The sequence below is a fragment of the Pygocentrus nattereri genome, chromosome 1 (genome assembly GCF_015220715.1).
Source record: "Pygocentrus nattereri isolate fPygNat1 chromosome 1, fPygNat1.pri, whole genome shotgun sequence".
NCBI lineage: Eukaryota > Metazoa > Chordata > Actinopteri > Characiformes > Serrasalmidae > Pygocentrus > Pygocentrus nattereri.
Window position 1 is genome coordinate 21,585,916 of NC_051211.1, and position 21,170 is coordinate 21,607,085.

Here is a 21,170-nt window from a genome sequence, read left to right on the forward strand (position 1 = left end):
AGAAATTTACTCCCTTTCTTGTGTCATGTCCAAACACCAGACTCAGTTCTCTTCTGTCCTCTTTAACTTATCCATTAGTAAATCTATTTTGTTCCCTTCGGCAAACCCTAGGGAAGTGGTGGACTCCATGGTGCAGCATTTTAAGGTGACCATCTTCGGGGACAGAAAGCCAGTCTATGATGGCAAGAGGAGCCTGTACACAGCACATCCCCTGCCAGTCGCTACAGCAGGGGTAAGACATAGACACCCACACACCAGGGCTATATAATGACTTTTTAGTTGGTAAGACTGGTTAGGGCTCTCATGATCATGAAATTTTGGCTGACGGTTAATTGTGAAATGAATAATTGCATTGAATGATTTAATTATCTTTTCTTGTGAATTACATGCAACTATTAAATTGATGCAGGCACACTTTAAAAAGGTAGTAATCAAAAGCAAAGAGTACCGTCGATACGCTGGGTTTTTGCATTGGATGAAGAGGAGCCTAAAGATTAAGTTTTCATATTGAAATCGTTATTTGAAAGAGAGCAATTTTCAATTGAGCTGCAGTTTCAGTTATAGCCTATATGTACGCTCTGTTGCCAAAAGTATTCGCTCGTCTGTCTTCACACACGTATGAAATTGAGTGAGATTCCATTCTTAGTCCATAGGGTTTAATATGAGGGTTGGCTCACCCTTTGCAGATATAACAGCTCCAGCATTCTGGGAAGGCTTTCCACAAGGTTTAGGAATGTGTTTATGGGAATTTTTGACCATTCTTCCAGAAGCGCATTTGTGAGGTCAGACACTGATGTTGGACAAGAAGGCGTGGCTCGCAGTCTCCGCTCTAATTCTTCCCAAAGGTGTTCTGATATTGAGGTCAGGGCTCTGTGCAGGCCGGTCAGGTTCTTCCACACCAGACACGCTCATCCATATCTTTATGGACCTGTTTTGTGCACTGGTGTGCAGTCATGCTGGAACAGGAAGGGGCCATCTCCAAACTGTTCCCACAAAGTTGGGAGCATGAAACTGTCTAAAATCTATTGGTCTGCTGAAGCATTAAGAGCAGCTTGGCCTTGGAAACCCATTCCATGAGGCTCTCTACGCTCTGTTCTTGAGCTCACCTGAAGGCCACATGAAGTTTGGAGGTCTGTAGCAATTGACTCTGCAGAAAGTTGGTGACCTCTGTGCAGTATGTGCCTCGGCATCCACTGACACCGCTATGTCATTTTACGTGTCCTACCACTTCATGGCTGAGTTGCTGTCATTCCCAATTGCTTCCACTTTGTTATAATACCACTGAAAGTTGACTGTGGAATATTTAGTAGTGAGGAAATTTTACGACTGGACTGCACAAGAGAAGGGGGGTCTGACTGGGCAAAACAGGTGCGGGGTCAGAGGGGGTCATTGCACTGCTCTGTGTAGCTCAAAAATGACTGCAGTGGGCCACAGCATTGTCAGGCTGTATATGTTCAAGCTAGAGTCAGATAAAGAACACAGAGAAACTGCTGTGAAAGCACAAACACAGACCAGGATGCAACAGGATGTTTTCAAATGCTAAGGATTTATGCTCAAATTCACACACTTAGTCATACACACAGAAAATTACAATTAACCCTCTTCTATAGGTCTTTGACAGAGACATTGACGCAACGTGTGCTTATCTTAAGCTTCTTCTGCATATCAGTTTTGCATCACTAGTCTAATTTGGGTCCGAATAATTCTGTTTTCTGTTCTGTCTCCCAGTTGAAATGTCACCCATGTTACTCAGTGATTGCCTTGTTTTTCAACTGACAATCCTTAAATGCAAAAAGTATGCAAACATTCATCCTGGTGGGTACATCATATTACCAGTTAAACTGAAATGCAGAAACTAACCATTTACTTGCCTATGCAAGCTAGGGCTTGAAATGACCCAGTGACATTATGAAGGCTGGATTGGTGGGTGTGGTTATTCTACTGGAGGGAGAGACACTACTTTGTTTTGATGTAGACATCTAAAGAAAATCCCAACAGCTTAGTAAATCGCATGCCTTTTTTTCGAAAGGAAAATATGCCAAAATTGTATAGACATAACATTTGTCAGATGGAGTACACAGGAACCAGTAGCAGGCAAGGAGAATTCAACTTTCTTCATTTAGTCTCCTTTAAGTCAAATGCTTACAGGATATATTTAAAGCTGTAAATGAAAAACCGTGCAGTTGTCAAAAGCTGAAGTTTTGAAACCTAAAATTGAAAACGCAGTTTACATTCATGGACTCTCCACTTAAGCACTGCCTGAAGAGATTTAATGCACTTCACTTAAGGCATTGGTTCCTAACACTGATCATGGAGTACTTCGTTCTCTGCACATTTTGGATTTTTCCCTGCTCCCAACACATCTGTTGCAACTAAGTAGTTAATTAATAATCACTTTCTGAGTTAAAAAGGGTGTTTTAGAGCAGGAAAACACAAAAATGTACAGGGCAGAGGGTACGCCAGGACCAGAGCTGTGAACCAGTGCCTTGAGATCAAGGGAAAAATTAAGGCCAGAATTCACTTAAGATATTTTAGCAAGTGAGCGCTGTGCCTTAAATTATATAAATTAATTATTTAAAACAGTTACAATATTGGTCAAGAAAATAAAAAAATTCCCCAAATTGTCCAGCTCTACATATCCAGAGCAAGAATGGGGAGGGGTATTTGAGGCACGCTGCCACACTGCCTAAGACTAATTCACGTCATTGTTGGCATGCTCAAAAATCATTCAGTGCTACAGTAGTTGGGAGTCATTAACGGTCAGGTCGACCCTTACACAAAAACCCTGAGTCATGCTACTGTCTTGTTTATGCAGGTAGATCTAGATGTGACCTTGCCTGGCGAGGGTGGTAAGGACCGGCCCTTTAAAGTCTCCATCAAGTTTGTATCACTAGTCAGCTGGCATATGTTGCACGAAGTACTAACAGGACGGAGCATGCCTGAGCCGCTAGAGCTGGACAAGCCAATCAGCACTAACCCTGTCCATGCTGTAGATGTGGTCCTACGCCACCTGCCGTCCATGAGGTAAGCCCTGTCACTGTTGGTCATTTTGAACATTGTGAAACTCTGACTCCTCAGACCTTTGGAATTATTGGTCCAGATTGGAAATGAAAAGATGTTGTCTCCTTTTTCAGGTACACCCCAGTGGGACGGTCTTTCTTCTCCTCTCCTGAAGGTTATGATCACCCACTGGGAGGGGGCAGGGAGGTGTGGTTTGGGTTCCACCAGTCAGTGCGACCAGCTATGTGGAAAATGATGCTGAATATAGATGGTTAGTGGTGCATTACTAAATTGAAGGTTGATTTATCTGTTTTTAAATGCACAGAATGTGAAGAGAAGGAAACTGGCAATGTGTTAAGATTGTATGTCATTGTTAGATTTGGGAATGTTGAATTTGATCTCTCTCCCTGTCCTGTTTCTTCTGGCTGTAGTGTCTGCTACGGCCTTCTACAAAGCCCAGCCGGTGATCCAGTTCATGTGTGAGGTTCTCGACATCCACAACATCGATGAGCAGCCCCGTCCGCTTACAGACTCCCACAGAGTAAAATTCACCAAAGAAATCAAAGGTACACCTCTCCTGCATGTACAAAAGAAAATCTAGAATAGCAGTCCTTTTTATCAAATTATCAGATGTTGCATTGTTTCATATGTGGGATCATCAGACTAAGGCTTCTAGGGTAGGCCTATTGATGGCACTCCAAAATATGCTCCTGTCCATGATCAAAACCTAACTTGATCAAACGCCCTGCTTTTACTCTTCATTCATACACAAATGTGCAAAAGCTAGTCAACAACTGCATAATAGAAATCTAAAAATAAAAAGCCTATAAAAAGCTGCCAGTGATTTCACTTGTCAGTTGTTCTGTGGTTCCTTATATTTATGCAGCTGATTGATTCTACAAATGAGATCAGGTTGAGAAACTGGTGTATTGTGTCTTAGGAGCAGAAAAGATGATGTCAGTGGTGTAGAATTGGGTAGCACAGCTTACTAAGTTGTAATTTGGAATATCTTACGTCTTGGATTCTTTCCTCAGGTCTGAAGGTGGAGGTGACCCACTGTGGCACTATGAGGAGAAAGTATAGGGTGTGCAATGTCACTCGCCGGCCTGCCAGCCATCAAACGTGAGTGAAAGAGTGGCATGGAGTTTCTTCTTTACCTGCAGCTAAAGCTAAAATGACCATTTTAAAGATGTTTTTGGATGATTTTGAATTTTCAAGCTAAGGAGATACCAGGAGCATGGATCTTTTTATAGCTTCAAAAAATTTCCATGTGCCCCACTTGTTTAGAGTGATATGTCTCAAAGCTGGTTTTCTTTTTTTACTGTATTGATTTATTACTTGTAACCTCTGTTATTACTTGAGCTTCATTGATTTAATATGACTATCAATCAGACAGAAGGAATCCAAAATGAAACTGAATCTGAAGATCTTTGAGTACTTATGTTGAGATTGTCACTATTTAGACTGTTCTGTCACTTTATCGCAGAACATCCTGTCACATCTACTCTGGTTTTGCTCAGGTTTCCTCTGCAACTAGAGAATGGACAGACCGTTGAGAGAACAGTGGCACAGTACTTCCGAGAGAAATACAACCTGCAGCTCAAATATCCCCATCTGCCCTGCCTGCAGGTGGGCCAGGAGCAAAAGCACACCTATCTGCCCCTGGAGGTGAGAGTAACTTGCACTTTACTGTTAATGTTTAATAGTGATGGTAGATTACTTTGTATTCTAGTGGAACACAACTCTTGAGTGGTTGTCTCGAAGTGATTGTTGTCATGAGATGTTCATAGATGTTCATAGATGTTTTAGTTGGAAGATTTATTGTCAAGCTCACCATGTTGGTCCTAGTTGGAAGCACCACAAGGCACTGAGATCCCTGGAAAATCACCCCATTCAGAGCCACCTTTTAGTTTACTTCTGTTTCTGTGGAAGTACATGCAAGTTAATACATGCATCGTCTTTATGAACAGAAGTGTCGGTTACTTGGGTAGGCCCCACAGTTCCAACTGTGGGGATTTTTTTCCAGTGCAGTTACAGTTACTGTTCTAAAAAGTTCTAGGCACCTGAGAAAATGACATTTGAAAAGCTGTTTATCTGCATTGTCTACTCTTTTTATACATTTTTATTAGCTCAGAAAAACACATGCCCAACCCTCTCCTTGTGACAGCCTAATTGTGGCCTAATATGAGCTAATCAGTGCTGTGTTATGTTAAATCAAGTGTACTGGCAATGAAATGTAACAAAAACAATTGCTAGAAAAGTCCAGGAACACTGACAAAATATCAACTATTTTTTTTATTTACTTGTTTTCTGGTTTTATGTTTATTTCCACTTATTCTAATGATATGTTGTTTTTACAAGCACAGACACACTTTTTGCCATGATGGTTTGGTTTTAAACAATAAGGCTTTGTTCACACAGCAGGTAAAGGTGGCCTAAATCCAGTCTTTTTCTTCATATGTGACACAGATGTTCCGTCTGTGTGTCAGTGTGAACAGCAAAAACACTTTTTGAGACACCAGCATGAGATGCTTTCTTGTGTGGTACTAAAATCCGATCCGTATCCAGTATGCAGCAATGCGGCAAAGAACAGTTAAAAGTCTAAAGAATCAGAAGACATGAACCAAAGAAGCGGTCACGCTGTTTTTACAACTAACTTGAACACAATCTGGGCGTCCATGAAGTTGCATTCCACTTTTGGAACTTCATGATCGCTCCTGTGATGCTGGCAACGGTGAAACTGAAAGCTCAGGAGTGACTGGCGTTCGTTCATAGTCATGATTATTTACTTCTAGATGAGCCACCTGAAGCATTGTTCTTTTGCGCATGTGGGTCTGTTTAGGAGCTGATCTGTTCAGAGTAATGTTGCGTACAGGTCACATTTAAAAGATATTGTGAACAGCCAAACAAAATTGGATTTGGTGAGAAAATAAGATTTGGGCCACTTTTGCCTGCTGTGTAAATATAGCCCAAGATGTTTAATCAGTTCTCTACTTCTGTGCCAGTGTAAAAGTAAGCCTGGACGATATGAGATTGTTGTTATAATAATAAATCATGCCACGATAGGCTTTTTTGAACATATACCACATATGTGATCATGGTTGAATCGCGATGATGCTTGCAGTTCAAGAGAGCCTAATTGATCCAGTTTAATTGCAAGTTGTTAAATAAAAAAGTATTGGTAGTATTTAACATTGAAGTACATATTGTGTATCAGTGAAATGTCTAACTGTAATGATATGATATACTGAGGTAATTGATGTACTAGCATCAGTGTATAAAGTTATTATACAATGTTTATGCAATACACATTTATACAGCTTACTTTACTTTGTAACTCACCCCCACATTCGCAAAGCATGTTTCTATTTCTTCCATGCTCATCTTTGCCCTCTCTTTCAATTCCATCTCCATTTATTTGCGGTTACTAAGTATAACTGTTCTTCAACTCGCTCGTTTTCTTACAGGTGTGTAATGTTGTAGCTGGGCAACGGTGCATAAAGAAACTGACAGACAACCAGACCTCCACCATGATCAAAGCCACAGCTCGTTCAGCACCAGACAGGCAAGAGGAGATCAGCAGACTGGTGAGCATCACATTACCCCCTAGTGGCCAGGAGAAGTAAGTGTCCTAAAGCAGTGGTCATTATCCCACCTCCTGCAGATCTACTTACCTGTAGAGCTTAGTACCAACATGTTCCCCTCCCCCCCTTCATTAACACTAATACATTTGATACAGTCATCAGGGACTTGAAGTTAGTTAGCCGGAGCAGGTGTGGCAGTTGTGGTTGGAATGAGACACCATAGAGCAGTAGATCTCCACGACTAGGGTTGGTGATCACTAAGGCTGTCAGCAATTTCACAAAATGATGCGTATTACAAGAATCCCGATGCGACAGTGACACACACCAGACATTTTACCTTAAACTTTTTGTTGAAAACTAAAATAATAATGAATAAATAAGATTGAGGACATTTTTAAATGTATTGTTTACCTTAAAAATAGTAATGCAATAATGAAGAATAAATAATGCTTGGGGAGCTTCTAAAAGGTGCTGGTGAAAGCACATGTAGGCAGAGGTGTGAATGTTCTTATAAACATAGAGACAGCAGCCTGTGAGGCTGTAGTCAGTATTTGGGCACACATACATGTGTGAAAGCATTAGAGGCTGTAACATTATCAAAATGTTGCATTATCAGTTGAGTATTTAACCAGTGCTAAGCAGTAATCAGAACAAACTAACTTACTACAACCTTAAACTTAACCACATCTGTGAAAGCGAAGTACTCTCAAGTACACAACTAAGAGTATACATGTCTAAATGACAGTAATGGATACTCACTTCTTTCATGCTCATGTCAGCAGATGATAAACTTATTAAATAAATTTCAGAAAACTCTCCAGAACATACAATGTGCAAAAAGGACCAGAGTGCAATGTCGCCGCCTTCTTCTACAGCAGAATGCACATGGAAAAGTAGCCTACATTCATAAATGTCGATACAGTAATCATTTTTATCTGCGATATATTACCATAACCATACGGGCCCCAACGCCTCAACATGAAACCCTGGCTTGAAGCTCCACCTTGAAATTGACCTTGAAAGTTCAACAGCAATGTGAAGACATATTATCTAAGCTAATGTCTTCTACATCTGCTTTGTCTGTCTCTCCCCCCTCCCCCCCTCCCCCGATCTTAGGTGCGCAGTGCAAACTACGAGGCCGACCCATTCGTGCAGGAATTCCAGTTCCGTGTGCGGGACGAGATGGCGGAGGTGACGGGCCGCGTCCTGCCCGCCCCCATGCTGCAGTACGGCGGCAGGGTGAGCTCTGAACACTTTCTGGTACCTTCTCTCCTTTCAATCACGGCACTTACATGTGTGTTTGTTTTTTGGTGTGTTGTGCTACTAGATGTAGTTTGGTAGGTTTTGGGGTGTGATGTTGGGTTTTAGTGAATTTTTTTTTTTTTTTTTTTTTTTTTTTTTTTCCCCTCCCTTCCGTTGTTTGTGTGTGTATCTGTCTGGTTTGTGTGGTAGTGGACTGTGTTGCCGTGTGTTCTAGTTTAGTATTGGGGAGGATTGTTTTCTTGGCAAATATTTACACAGTAATGTGCAAAATAGCCAAAAGATCGCTTTTTCTCTGAAGTTTATTTTTGCCAGTTATATAGAATTAGAATAAATATGAATACACATGACGCTAGAACACCTGGTTCTGAAAATAATGGGGGACATAAATCCTGTCCACATATTTGGTCTAACACAGCTAGCAACACACAGGGATAAAGCAAGACATGTAGACCATCTTGGGGTACCTGAGGACTAGTTTGAGGACCACTGGGTTAGAAGTACACGGTTTAAGTTCTTACTGCACTCCAGTCGTTGCATGGATTTGTTAAATTTCATCAGCAGCACTTGATTTAATTTAATGAAGGATTGATTAGATATTGGATGGTATCTGACAGTAAATACTGGACATTTTAAGAAGAGTTTTGGAAATGTTTTTGCTAAAATACAGACAGACATACAATTATGATCTATTGTTTATGTGTATATTTATTTGTATTTATTCTAATGTTGTGTTGTAAGTGTTGTTTTGAGCAAATAAATCTTACTGCTCAGAAAAATCCCTTTTCATATAATTTTCTCTGACACTGTTGCACAGCACTGTATATAAAATAAGTTGTGTTCTTGAATACTCTATCACTTTTACTAATGTTGCTAATTAATGTACCTTTACCATTGAATGCTTATTTAACCTCAACAAAAGCTGTATCCTATTGGTTGGCATTTATTATAATAGTACATTCTATTCATGTCTTAGCTTTGCATACAGCAAAAATATATTCAGCATATACCTTTAGGTGCTGTAACTCAACTTCACCATTATGCATACCATCCCCATAAATCAGTCTGTTGTACATAAAATACAGTCTGTTATATGTAATATATCTTACAAAATGGCTTGTATGCAAATTTTCAGAAAGCTTAAACATCCTAATGAACCTGTAGGCAGAGGGTGTATCCATGTCTGTGAGAGTACTCTCAGTTGATGACTCCAGGTTTGTGTATGTCTGTCTGTAGAATCGTACAGTAGCCACCCCAAGCCATGGAGTATGGGACATGAGAGGAAAGCAGTTCCATACTGGTGTAGAAATCAAAATGTGGGCCATCGCCTGCTTCGCCACCCAGAGACAGTGCCGAGAGGAGATCCTCAAGTATGTTATGTTTTTTTCCTTTCTTCTTAAGGAGCTCAACTTATTATGTACTTATTAAGTAATATTGTTTTATGTCCAATATATATATATATAAACAGATTCTTATCCTTTAAAACTACTTGTAATTAATCTCAGTAGCAGGGCTGTTTAACCATACTCTGATTATCCACCTTCTTAGAGTTCAGCTCCAACTCTAAATTAACATACCTAACTAACACATCTAATGTTTACATGTTCCTGGCCTTACAGGTTACAGATTAGATATGATGAGATAGATCAGATGTGTCAGAGTTGGGCTGGAGCTACACTCTGCAGGGTGGGTAGATCATGGGACAGTAGAGCACTCCTGCTGTATAATATTCAGCTGTGTAGTTGTGCAGTTCTTGAGTTAGTTACATATCTAAAATGTTGTCCCCAGTTTGAATTTTTAAACAATGTGAATTTGGTTAATTATTGTTAATTATCAAAAGATGCAGTAAAACTTGTGAGAGGATTTTTATCCATATTAGCCAGCGCTGTTTGTAATTTGTCTCCCTGTTGTTCTACGCAGGAGCTTTACAGACCAGTTGCGAAAGATCTCGAAAGACGCGGGTATGCCCATCCAGGGCCAGCCTTGCTTCTGCAAGTACGCTCAGGGAGCAGACAGTGTGGAGCCCATGTTTAGACACCTGAAGAACACCTACGCTGGACTGCAGCTCATCATCGTCATCCTGCCTGGGAAAACACCTGTCTATGGTAGAGATCTGCAACAAACACACAAACACATCACTCTTTTCAGTGTAAGGCCCCTTTTGTGAAAAGTAAGAGCCACTGCACCACGTTTTACCAGACCTCTGTTCGTTTTGCGAGCTGTCCCTGACTTGCACGTAGAGACATAGCCCTGTTCTGTGAAAACTTACAGGAAACTCGTTTACTGGGTGAAGTATAGTTGTTAATTGTGATTGGTTGGCATGTATTTCATTTTAATAGCGTTTCATAACATCTACCATTTTAAAGAATTACCATATTTTTTCAAGCACCGTCTTGCACCCTCTTGCACTCTTTGCTCAGTGTCAATGCCAACTGTGCCGACTGATATAAATCAAGGAGAAATTAAACATATCAAAACAAATGAGTAAAGTGTAAATAGATACAATCTGGACATAAAACACGTTTTTGGAAGATGTGGACTGGCTCAGACACACAATCGTGTAGAATCTACTGTAATGACTGTTTAAATAATGTAGATAAATTAATGTAAAAAAAAATTGACTTGCCTTAAGACACCATTAAACCATTCATATGGTGCTGTATTTAAATCTGTGTGCAGCGGAGGTGAAGCGTGTTGGAGATACTCTTCTAGGAATGGCCACTCAGTGTGTGCAGGTGAAGAATGTGGTAAAGACTTCTCCACAGACTCTCTCCAACCTCTGCCTCAAGATCAACGTTAAACTAGGTGGCATCAACAACATCCTGGTCCCACATCAACGGTACAGCCTGTTAGCATGTTTTGTTGGCCTGCTGATGTTTACAGTGAGAAAGGCCTAACAGAAGGACTCATTGTTCTTGCTGCTTTTTTTCCTCTCTTTTTTCAGTCCATCGGTGTTCCAGCAGCCAGTTATCTTCCTTGGTGCTGACGTCACTCACCCGCCGGCAGGAGATGGCAAGAAGCCCTCAATCGCTGCGGTGAGAAATTATTTCTCTGTCCTTCTTTCTCTTGTCAGGTTTACATCCAGATCAAATTAAATTAATGTGAATAATTGAAAGGTTATTCACTTGATAAATACAGATGGATCTTTTGATGTGTTTGTTAGCCAACTTCTCATTGTTTTGTTTAATCTTATGGCTTTATCTCTCATTATAAGAGCACAAAGACAAAAATGCATTGACATAATAAAATGACCTAAGATTAGCTTCAGGCAACTTGTATTTGTTTGCCATCTAAAATCACTGTTTTGTTTTTTCCCTGATAAGCTAAAGGCACGCTTTCATTTCTTCGTCAAACCACTGGTAACTGCTGCTTTCTGTCACGTTTGCTAGCATCAGCCGTGCGAAACCTGATCAGTCATATGACTTTGTTCCATGAGCAATTACATGATTTATACATTTCCTTGTAATTTATCACATATAAAAAAATATCCAACTGGTGAGCTTACAAATGTCCATGCCAGTTAATTCAGTATTTGCCATTTCCATCTGGTTTTCAGTCTGTATGTCAAAGTACAATTTAAAATACACAGACAAAAGCACAGCTTTTCTTTCTGGCTTGCTTGGGCATTTGCTGTGTTTTTGGTTTCTTTGACTTCCTTGCCTTCTCTCCCCTTTCCTGTCATCGTTCTAGCGTCGTTCATTACACTTTCCATAGTGATAATGCACCTGTTCTTAACCACTATTTAAAAGATAATCAGGTCTGCAATCTTTTGCATTAATTTAAAACGTTTATACGTTTCTCTTTCTGTTCCCCTGTGTGCATGTGTTCTCCGCATAGGTGGTGGGGAGTATGGATGCCCACCCAAGCCGGTACTGTGCCACAGTGCGGGTCCAGAGGCCCAGGCAGGAGGTTATCCAGGACTTGGCCTCTATGGTTAGAGAGCTGCTCATCCAGTTTTACAAATCCACCCGCTACAAGCCCACCCGACTCATCTTCTACAGGGATGGTGTGTCTGAGGGACAGTTTCGCCAGGTTAGAGCTGCTTCCTTTAGTTGCTATAAATTGAAAAACGGTGCTCCACAGGACTCACTAATAGTCTGACATTGAATTACATCTAGAACTGGTGTGGTACCCTCAAGAGTACATGTGCAGTCCCCCCCCCCTGTTCTCCTTACACCATGTCTTGACTCCAGACTTTTTTTTATTTTATTTCCCTGTATTACAACTTTAGTGTACCTAAACTCATTTACTGTACACAATTGTTGTACCCATTTTTTAGGGTACATTTACATTGTTGATATGTTGATAAACAAAAATGTAGCTCTACAGTAATATTTTTCTGATAGTGTAGCAGCTTTCATTCTGTGTAGCCATGTTACCCTCTCTGCACAAATGTCTTCTTAAACATATTTTAAATATAAAACTCCTAGGTGCTGTACTATGAGCTGCTGGCCATTCGTGAGGCCTGTATCAGTCTTGAGAGAGAGTATCAACCTGGCATCACCTACATCGTTGTCCAGAAACGCCACCACACACGACTTTTTTGTGCTGATCGTAATGAGAGGGTACGAAAGAGTCTCGTCTTGGACCATCGCTAATATTTTGTTAACACCCTTATAATAGATCTTATTATTTTCTTTTTTTTTCCTCTTATTTTTTCTTTTTTTTTACTGCCTTGCTTTCTCAGGTTGGGCGAAGTGGTAACATTCCTGCTGGTACCACTGTGGATACAGATATCACCCATCCATACGAGTTTGACTTTTACCTCTGCAGTCATGCTGGAATACAGGTAAACAAAGAGTCCACATTAACTTTAATTTTGTCTGCCTTATTGTAGTAGATCTTCTAGAGTAGATTTAAGCAAAACAATAATAAAACTTTGTCTTTTATCTCTTGACATTAAATACCTTTGATTTGTAGAGTGTTAATTCTAGAAATCAATATTGTTAATTTTAAGGTTAATATTATGATAGCAAATAGCCAACGCCCCTGTCCATAACCCCAGTTTTTACTCTCCTAATCCCATGTCTCTTAACGGCCACAGGGCACAAGCCGGCCTTCACACTACCACGTGCTGTGGGATGACAACTGCTTCACAGCTGATGAGTTTCAGCTGCTAACCTACCAGCTGTGCCACACTTACGTGCGTTGCACCCGATCCGTGTCCATCCCGGCACCAGCCTATTACGCCCACCTGGTTGCCTTCCGAGCCCGCTACCACCTGGTGGACAAGGAGCATGACAGGTGAATGAGCTTGTGACTAGCATTGATGGCAGTAAGCCTAACATTGTATTATTCTTGAAATGACCATGTTCAACTTGTCAATATTATGTTCAAACAAATAAATAAATACATTTCTCAGTAGGTCAGTGGGCCTGAGCAATATTGTATGTAAATATTTGTGATAAATGTTTCGATATTTAAAATCAGATTGTAATGTAGATGTACTGAAGCTAATTGTCACTCAATGGCAATGGAAACTGTGTGTTTAGAGGCCGAATAAAGGCAGGAGTTTATTATTCTAGTTTGTGTGATATGGACAAAATACCATATTGCAATTATATTGCTACATACTGCAAATGCAATATACTTTCCGGTAAGTTGACACATCATTAATCCTTGATATGGTGTGGTTAACAATTGGCTTGCATTATTTTTGACTAAAATTTATTTACTGAGTCATGTGAATATGTTGATTCATCCAAACACCCAAACGATACATTGTGCCACCCTTGCTATGCTCAGCCTGGGCAGTATTCATCTGCTGGGATCACTGTGTCAATTTCTTATCCATCTCTTGGCCAGTAGCAAAGTAACACAAGATGAAATTGATGTTGTAATTGATCTATGTAATTGAAATATGTTTGTATTACTGCTACACATTTTACCAATCCTAGTGCAGCTAAAAAGTAGGGTACTCTAAAGTAATACTTGTAAAACAATGCTGTGATTGAACTTCCAAAGGTCAGTAAATGTTTATTCCTAAGCTTTCCCTACTGTTGAGGTTTTTGTTTTTCTTTTTCATTTTGAACATGACTTGAGGTGGTAATTCTGCTTTTCCCTTTTCTCCTTTACAAATTTTTACCTCTCTCAGTGCGGAGGGAAGTCATGTTTCTGGGCAGAGTAATGGTCGGGATCCCCAGGCTCTGGCCAAGGCTGTGCAGATTCACCACGACACCCTGAGGACCATGTACTTTGCCTAACTCCACTTCCTCCTCATTAACACTCACCTGTCAGTCACTTGGCATCATGCACTGAGCTGGAGACAGCTCCTCCCAGTTGCACCGGCAACCAACCACAGGCTGCCCTGCTGCTAAAACGAACCAAACGTAACTAAAACCAATGGGAGGGGTGGGATTAACACTGTTATGCAATAGAATAGGAGAAAAAAACAGCCAGTCTTTTCTAAGAACTCACTCCTTCTTTTTCTGCTTCTCGCCGTGTTGGTCTGTGAGTCCTAAGAAAGAAGTGTGGCAGATATACTGTTATTTATTAGTGTTGAGTTTGTTTGTGTGTGAGCTTCATGGAGCCCTTTTTAGAACGTTGAGGTAAATCAGCTCAAATTAAGTTAATTGATTGCTCAAGAATGAAAGTTATCATGAAGGTCAAGCCATTTCACTTCAGTGAGCTGAAGATAAGGTCACCACTAGAGGTCGGTATGGCACCATGAAACCGACTGGTCACTGTCAGAGGTGGTAGATGTAGTGTTTTGCTTCATTCTAATCATATTGCCAGTGGTTTAAATGCAGGGGAAGATGATGGGTCATCGCCACTGGACATTGTTTCACTGCAAACAAACTACATCTTTTGCTTGATCCATGTTTATTAAATTTAGTTAGTTTTTAAGAATGCCTCCAGTCAGCGCTCTTAGTCTGAGACACTTGATGTGTCGGGACGCCCTTTTTATTTTGTTTTTATGCCTGTGTGTTTGTGTGTCTTAAACAAGGTTCAGAGGTGACTCTGCCCTTTTTTTTCCTTTTGGCCAGCTTACATCATCTGTTGTAAAACTGAGACATTTAATGTCTGTGTTCATGCACTGCTTGGAAAACATTGTAGCTTTATGTTCATTTATGATTACCTTATTGTTTTTGCGTGCGTGTGGGGGAGGGGGTGGTTTTTGTTTTTTATTTTCCCCCTCCTCTTCTGTGCATGCAGTGAGTGACACATTAGCTAAGAACCTTGCTTTCACTTAAAGTACAACCTCTGAACATCCATTAAATTCAACCCAAGGTTGGTGAAAGATTTCTGTTCAGAGGAGTGGGTGTGCAAGCATGTCTGCGTGCTCTTTAAAGGAATTGTTCAGTGGAAAATTAAATTCACACAATTTTCCACTTAGCCCAGATGTAGCCAATAAACACGTTCAGAGTCCAAATTTTGCTTCTTAACTTCAAAAACTGGAGGTGCATGGCTAACGTTGCTAACAAGCACTAGAACTCAGTAGTCACCCAAATCTTCCCCATAAATCCCCAAAACAGAAGCCTGTTGTATATGGCACTTTTGGCTTGCCAACTAAGCTTAGCCAAAATGTTACAGAACAGGTTTGATTTTGGCTTTCTGTCATTCCAGTCACACTCTAAACTTGTGTCAGCAGAGCATCAGGTAGTCAGAATCAAACCTGTACTGTGGTGTGTGGTGCTGTTTGCATCTGTAGCCTACAGATTACACACTAAATTAGCTGATCCAGCTTCAGATCCCAACACCACAGAACAGCTTTAATTTAGCCTTACTGCCTTTTCACTGCCAGTCGCTCGACTTCACTCCCTCACATTTTATTCGTCATCATGTGAACTGTTTTCACTGTTTTACTTGGCCAGAATCGAACATGTTCTGCGTTGAGCAGCCCTCTTATCATGTTAGCTAAGCTAATCCCGTTGATCAGTTGTTTAGGTGGATGATTTGGCATTTTTTCATTGAAGAATTATTGAATTGGGTTCAAAATCATGCACTATTTTTTATTTTTGAGATCATGTGAACAAACTGATTATTTTCAGTCACGATGAAAAAAAAAAAAAAACTTTAAATGCTGGTCGCTTATGAACTATTCCTTTAAATGTGGTCACTGGCATGTAGTTGTGGCCTCCAGAAGGTACTGAAATATGTTGACACAACTTCATGGAAGGATATTGAATGTTTTGATATCTTTCATACTCACTTTATAAGAAAATTTTGATATTTTAATCCTTTACATCTTAATCCTTTTCTATCCTTTTATGAACATGTTGCTTTTATCAAAAAACTATCAATAGTTCATCTGTAAATCATGCGAATAACCTATCGGTGACGGATTCGTTTTCATTCTTTCACTGTTGACTTTGACTAACACTGTCCGTAAAGACTTTCAGTGCAATAAGCCAACCATTGACGGCTCTGGTAAATTGTCATTGTCCGACAAATACCACAACTTGTGAATGAGATTTCATCATAAACGCTGTTTGCTGACTAATGTGGCATTTTGAAGATTTTGAATGTTTGAGTAGGTGGATTTGTTCAAAAAGTGAGAGAGCAGTGGTAGGCATGCAGATCTCTGAGTGCTATGTTACTGTGTCCATGTTGGAGATAGGATTTCATGTCTTTTGGATTCAAGTTAGTTTGTATTTTGAGACAAAGTGCCTGGAGACACCTTCTAAGCAGATTCAGGCCCATCTAGAGAGGTTTTAGTATCTGTGCCATTGAACCTTGTGCTGCAGTTTGTTGAAAAGCAGTGTTTTCGAAGTTGCACTGAATTGACTTCAAAACATGTACAATGGAATTATTGTAGAGTTTGACCAAATGAAGTTGATCCTTCGAGCATCTTTGAGACTCTGCACCATTGAAAATTTGCCTTCACATCTTAGAACTGACTTCAGAATCAAAGGGCGTTTTCTTCTTCTCTTTCTTTCCATCTTTTCTCTGGCTCTCCCTCTTTCTCTTACCTTGACAGTGGGCAAAAGCATGTACTGCCATACTGAAAAGTAGTAAGTGTACTAGTCTTTTCCAAAAGCATGTTTGCTTAAAATGCCCCTTTGATGTACTTCTTGATCTAGGAGTCCTTCTTGGGATAGTTGGGCCAAAAATGCTAACAGTGCTAATCAAAGCTAGCAGCCGCCAATTAGCATTATGCAAATGATATCATGCCATTGGGTGGACACTAGCTCTTGGGTCGTGTTTTTGGCCGGACTCTCCCACGATTTACTCTTCAGGAAGCATATAGGCCTTTTGGTCCTGGAGGACAGTGAAAACAAGAAGGTGTGAGGAAAACTGACATTTCTTTGACTTTATGTTCAATATGCTGATTATTGCTGAGCTTTGGAAGGCGGTACAAGCCGCAGCTGACTTCTAAAGGTTTTGTTATCAAGTTCTTGGATCTAACCAATGTGCCTCGGTAGATGGAGATACCCCTGAGAGTTCCCTCTGGACGGTGTTCCCAGTTACAGGTCGAGGGCTGTTGTGGTATTTGTTAATGGTGTGGCCTCCACTTGCCCACTGTTTCCTCTTTTCTCACAGCCATGAACCAGGGTTTTTCTTCAGGAAGATCAGTAACTTAAGCGAGGACAGTCCTGTGTAATACCCCCTTAGTGTAGCTGCTAGTACACATGATACCACAAAAGAGATCTGTGTGTGTAAAGAGAGAGAGAGTGCAAGCGTCTGCATGAGGAATGATGACGATATTACCGCACTTAACTGTTTTAACCCGTTGTACGGTCTCAGCTCGGGCTAAACACCTATGGTGCTAAGAGGTGCGGTGCTGTAATTTTTGGGAATTGGAACATGTAGACCACCATTCCCTCAACGTTCCACAGCTAACCGTGAACCCTCGCCATGTTTTTGTTGTTTTGCTTTTTTCTTTTGTGTTTTGGAGGAGGAGGAGGTGTTCAGAAGTTAAGTTAAACTGAGTGTTTTGAAGTAGTGGAGCTTAAGCTTTAAAGAGATGTTTTGCGCAATTTGGCTTGTTCTGTAATGCCGGCTTTAACAAGTTAGCTCGTCCAATGTTGCAAATGAATGATTATTAAGTTTAAAAGGGCCAGGTGTTCAAAACCCTTTAAGCTCAATTCCTGAGCGAAGTATGAGTGCGAAAACATTTTTTCAGTCCTCTGAATCAAATTAGCTCTGAGTGTTCAGAGCTTTGGAACAGCTGGTCTCTTACACACTTTGATAAGTGAACAATCTGTGCAGTTGCACGGTAGTTTGAGGGCTCTTTCACATTCCACTGGTTCTCGCCACACATTTCACTCCAGTGTTCTAGAGTAAGACATTTGATAGAGTGCTTTAAATTCTCATTTGTTCCAACAGTCTGTTCAAGTAGTCTGTAGTCCCTGTTAAAGTGTAAACAGGCCCTGTATGAATGGGGGGCGGGGCAGGGGGTTTGATTTGAGTTGGTCCGAGAAGCAGCTCTTCAGTCTACACGTTCGGCTGCCTTTGGATGGCTTTGGTGCGCAGCACTGTGAAAACACCCAAAGTCTCTATACATTTTGAAGCTTGAAGTTGTAACTGTTACTTCTTTGGCACTACCAGCATTTCATTGTACTTGAAATAGTTGAGATTGATCAGTAGGGCCAGTGTACCCACGCATGTATGACTGTAAGAGTCTTGTTTGTTTTGTCCTTTATAACAGCATTCTGTAGTAAAGTCTATCTGCTCATGTTGCCACGGAAACGGTTGCTAGAGCCCCGGTAGGCAGGGTGTTTCTGTGGGGGGTGGAGCTGTTATTATTGTGAGGGTGGAGCATAAACTGTGATGTAACACCCCCCCCCTCCCCCCCCTTCTCCCCACCTTTTGCTAAAAGCTGGACTATGGATGCCTTGGCTCAAAGCATTTTTAATTAAGAGCAAAAGTATATTTGTATATTTAAAGAATGGATCTGTATAATGCACACCACTTATTTTTGCTAACAAAGTCTATGAGAGATAACAGATGATAATATAACATTAATATTAAATAATGAGTGTCTAATAATAACAATCAGTTAAACAATGCAATAGACCGTTGACCTCTAGGTTTCTTTTTTGTTTTTAGAAATTAATGTTCACCACATTGGTATTGGAGTTGTTTTAAGTGGCGAATGTTGTTTTATGAACGGATGATCCTTCAGTCCTCCAACCTTCATACTAATTATTTTATTGGTGTTTCTTTTTTATTTAGGGCATAAGAACAGATAAAACACTGCCCTTTAAAGGTCCATAATGAAATGGTTCTTGAAGCTGATTGCAAAAGTCGAAAAGTTTTATCCATATAAACGGTCGAACCTGTTTGTTTTTCCCCCCATTTTTTCCCCACATGTTGGAGGTGAAGGTTCACCCTACGAGGAGAATAGTGAGTGGAATGTGCCTTTCTTGATGGTGCTGATCTCATACTAGCAAATAAAGGACAAAAAAAAAACTTTTGAAACGTTCAAAGGGCACAACAAGCCTCTGTCTACATTGAAGATGAGTATATATTGATACATGATATACTGTATAATGTGTGTATGTGTTCAAAGTGTGTGTAATTGTACTTCTTTGTTTGCCAAGAACACGTCAATAATACTCGCTTTGCCAGTTACATTGTGACAGGACCAAATTTTTCAGGAGTGTCTCCGGTCGAGTTCAGGGCACTTGGCATGGCATAAAAAACTGTTTGGACACTGACTCTCTAGGCTCTCAACCGCCTTTACTCTCTCTTTGTCTGCACCGTTTCAGTTTGCCAGACAGAATTACTCAGACTGTCAGCAGTTTCATATTCAGTAATTTACTGAATAGCAATAACTAATGGTTATTCAGCATTATAGAGACTCTGGCACGTCATAAGAGAGGGCTGGGTGGACTGGCGTGCATGAAAGGGAAAAGACTGTAGCTGGTGCGACACAGCTTCTCTCATTATTTTTCATTTATGGTTTCAAGCCTGAAACTTTGGGTTTCACTTGACTGACCCCAAGTTGAGATGATCAGAAATAGCTTTAAGTGAAGTTCAGTCATCACAGTTGGCTCAGGATTTCTGTGTTGAATCTGGATTTAACATACACAGGCGTTGGCAAGAGCTGCTGAGGGTTTGGGTCAGTGCTCTGTAGTGCCATGTCAGTCCCTTCTCATCCTGAAGGCATTCCACGAAAATCTCCAAAAAGCAGCACCTCTAGCAGTGAGGTGCACCCTGCATAGAAATCCATTTTCCTTTGGTTACAGTGAAAAACGCATAGCGCTTTTAATCGCCTGATAATGGAACTGTCCTGTTTTTTTGGAATGCTATATATATTTTTTGTTTTGTTTTGTCTTAACATTTATCTGATTCTCGTATTTCATTGAGCCCTTTGGTTTTATTGTTTTATTTAATTGACAATATTTTAATTAAATATATATGTATGCAACATTGTGTGTGTCAGCTTTTAATGTCTTTCAGTAACAATATGGGTTCGAGACAAGCGAAAATATATACAGCTTTCCATTTTGGATTCCACCGATTTTTCAGAATCTTTGCGGAATTCAGCTGTTGAGAAGTCAACAGATGTCAGTCGTTCAGACTGTTTTGATGTGAAATAGAAATAAACATACTGACTTTAGTGGTGGTGATGAAAAACCAGTGCTTGCCAGGTCTACAACACAAATCTAGTCATTTTATTTAATCTATCCAAAACAACCAGTTAATAAAACACATGACTTCTGAGCTTTAATGTGTAATGTTAACGATAGTAAAATGGCTAAATCTGATTTTTTTGGGGGTCAATATTTTGCCATGAATGGGTTTTAAACTAAAACATTCATTAGTGTCTCACATCAGGCAGTGTATTGTATTACACTTAATGTAATGATGTGATGTAGTTTGTAGAGGCATTGAACTCTACAGGTGTCTGGTTCAAACCGCCTTGAATGACTGTTTACATCTTAAGCATTTCATCATGCAGAAATTTAGAAAAATCAACCTCTGAATCTGTCTCCTCACCATTCTGCAGACAATCACCACTGTCGCACTCTGTGGTTCACAGAAAGCTTCCAGACCTGATACGTTTTGTCCCACATTTCCCCACCGAATCTCACTGGATCCTCTGAATTGAAGGTCAAAAAGGAGTCAAAACGTGAACATTGCTACCTCCATGCTAATAGAGAGTTGAAACTCCTGCACATTGAAATGATGTCAACACAACACAATTATATAATAACACCAGCTACTCCTCATGTCCTCTACTGCTGCCAAAGCAGCTTAACTACCACACTGGACAGAGCTAGCTGGTTTGTTGGGGTGTTTTGGTGTGGCTGCCTGTTTTATGAAGTCAATTCAGTGCACAGCTGTGTTCGTGCACATAAAGCAAAATTCATATTTTGACTCGTTAACAACCTCCGAGGATCCAGTGACATTTGAAAAATGGCTGTTTACGACAAA

General features: G+C 40.3%; 1 protein-coding gene across 2 annotated transcripts in view; it reads left to right on the forward strand.

The window, feature by feature from the left end:
- The window catches only part of ago3b (argonaute RISC catalytic component 3b), a 28,061-nt gene extending 7,901 nt beyond the window's left edge, over positions 1 to 20,160 (forward strand). Inside the window, exons 3-19 of one of the 2 annotated variants that reach the window (XM_037539946.1) lie at positions 112 to 232; positions 2,816 to 3,024; positions 3,135 to 3,271; positions 3,432 to 3,566; positions 4,035 to 4,122; positions 4,521 to 4,668; positions 6,468 to 6,587; positions 7,701 to 7,844; positions 9,081 to 9,214; positions 9,765 to 9,949; positions 10,524 to 10,683; positions 10,789 to 10,879; positions 11,682 to 11,876; positions 12,275 to 12,409; positions 12,532 to 12,633; positions 12,889 to 13,088; positions 13,939 to 20,160. In XM_037539946.1, the coding sequence (XP_037395843.1) occupies positions 112 to 232; positions 2,816 to 3,024; positions 3,135 to 3,271; positions 3,432 to 3,566; positions 4,035 to 4,122; positions 4,521 to 4,668; positions 6,468 to 6,587; positions 7,701 to 7,844; positions 9,081 to 9,214; positions 9,765 to 9,949; positions 10,524 to 10,683; positions 10,789 to 10,879; positions 11,682 to 11,876; positions 12,275 to 12,409; positions 12,532 to 12,633; positions 12,889 to 13,088; positions 13,939 to 14,047 (2,413 nt within the window). In that variant the 3' untranslated portion in view covers positions 14,048 to 20,160. The remainder of the gene's footprint in view (positions 1 to 111; positions 233 to 2,815; positions 3,025 to 3,134; positions 3,272 to 3,431; positions 3,567 to 4,034; positions 4,123 to 4,520; positions 4,669 to 6,467; positions 6,588 to 7,700; positions 7,845 to 9,080; positions 9,215 to 9,764; positions 9,950 to 10,523; positions 10,684 to 10,788; positions 10,880 to 11,681; positions 11,877 to 12,274; positions 12,410 to 12,531; positions 12,634 to 12,888; positions 13,089 to 13,938) is intronic. The other variant, XM_017725579.2, reaches the window with a different exon arrangement.
- Positions 20,161 to 21,170: the final 1,010 nt, after the last annotated feature.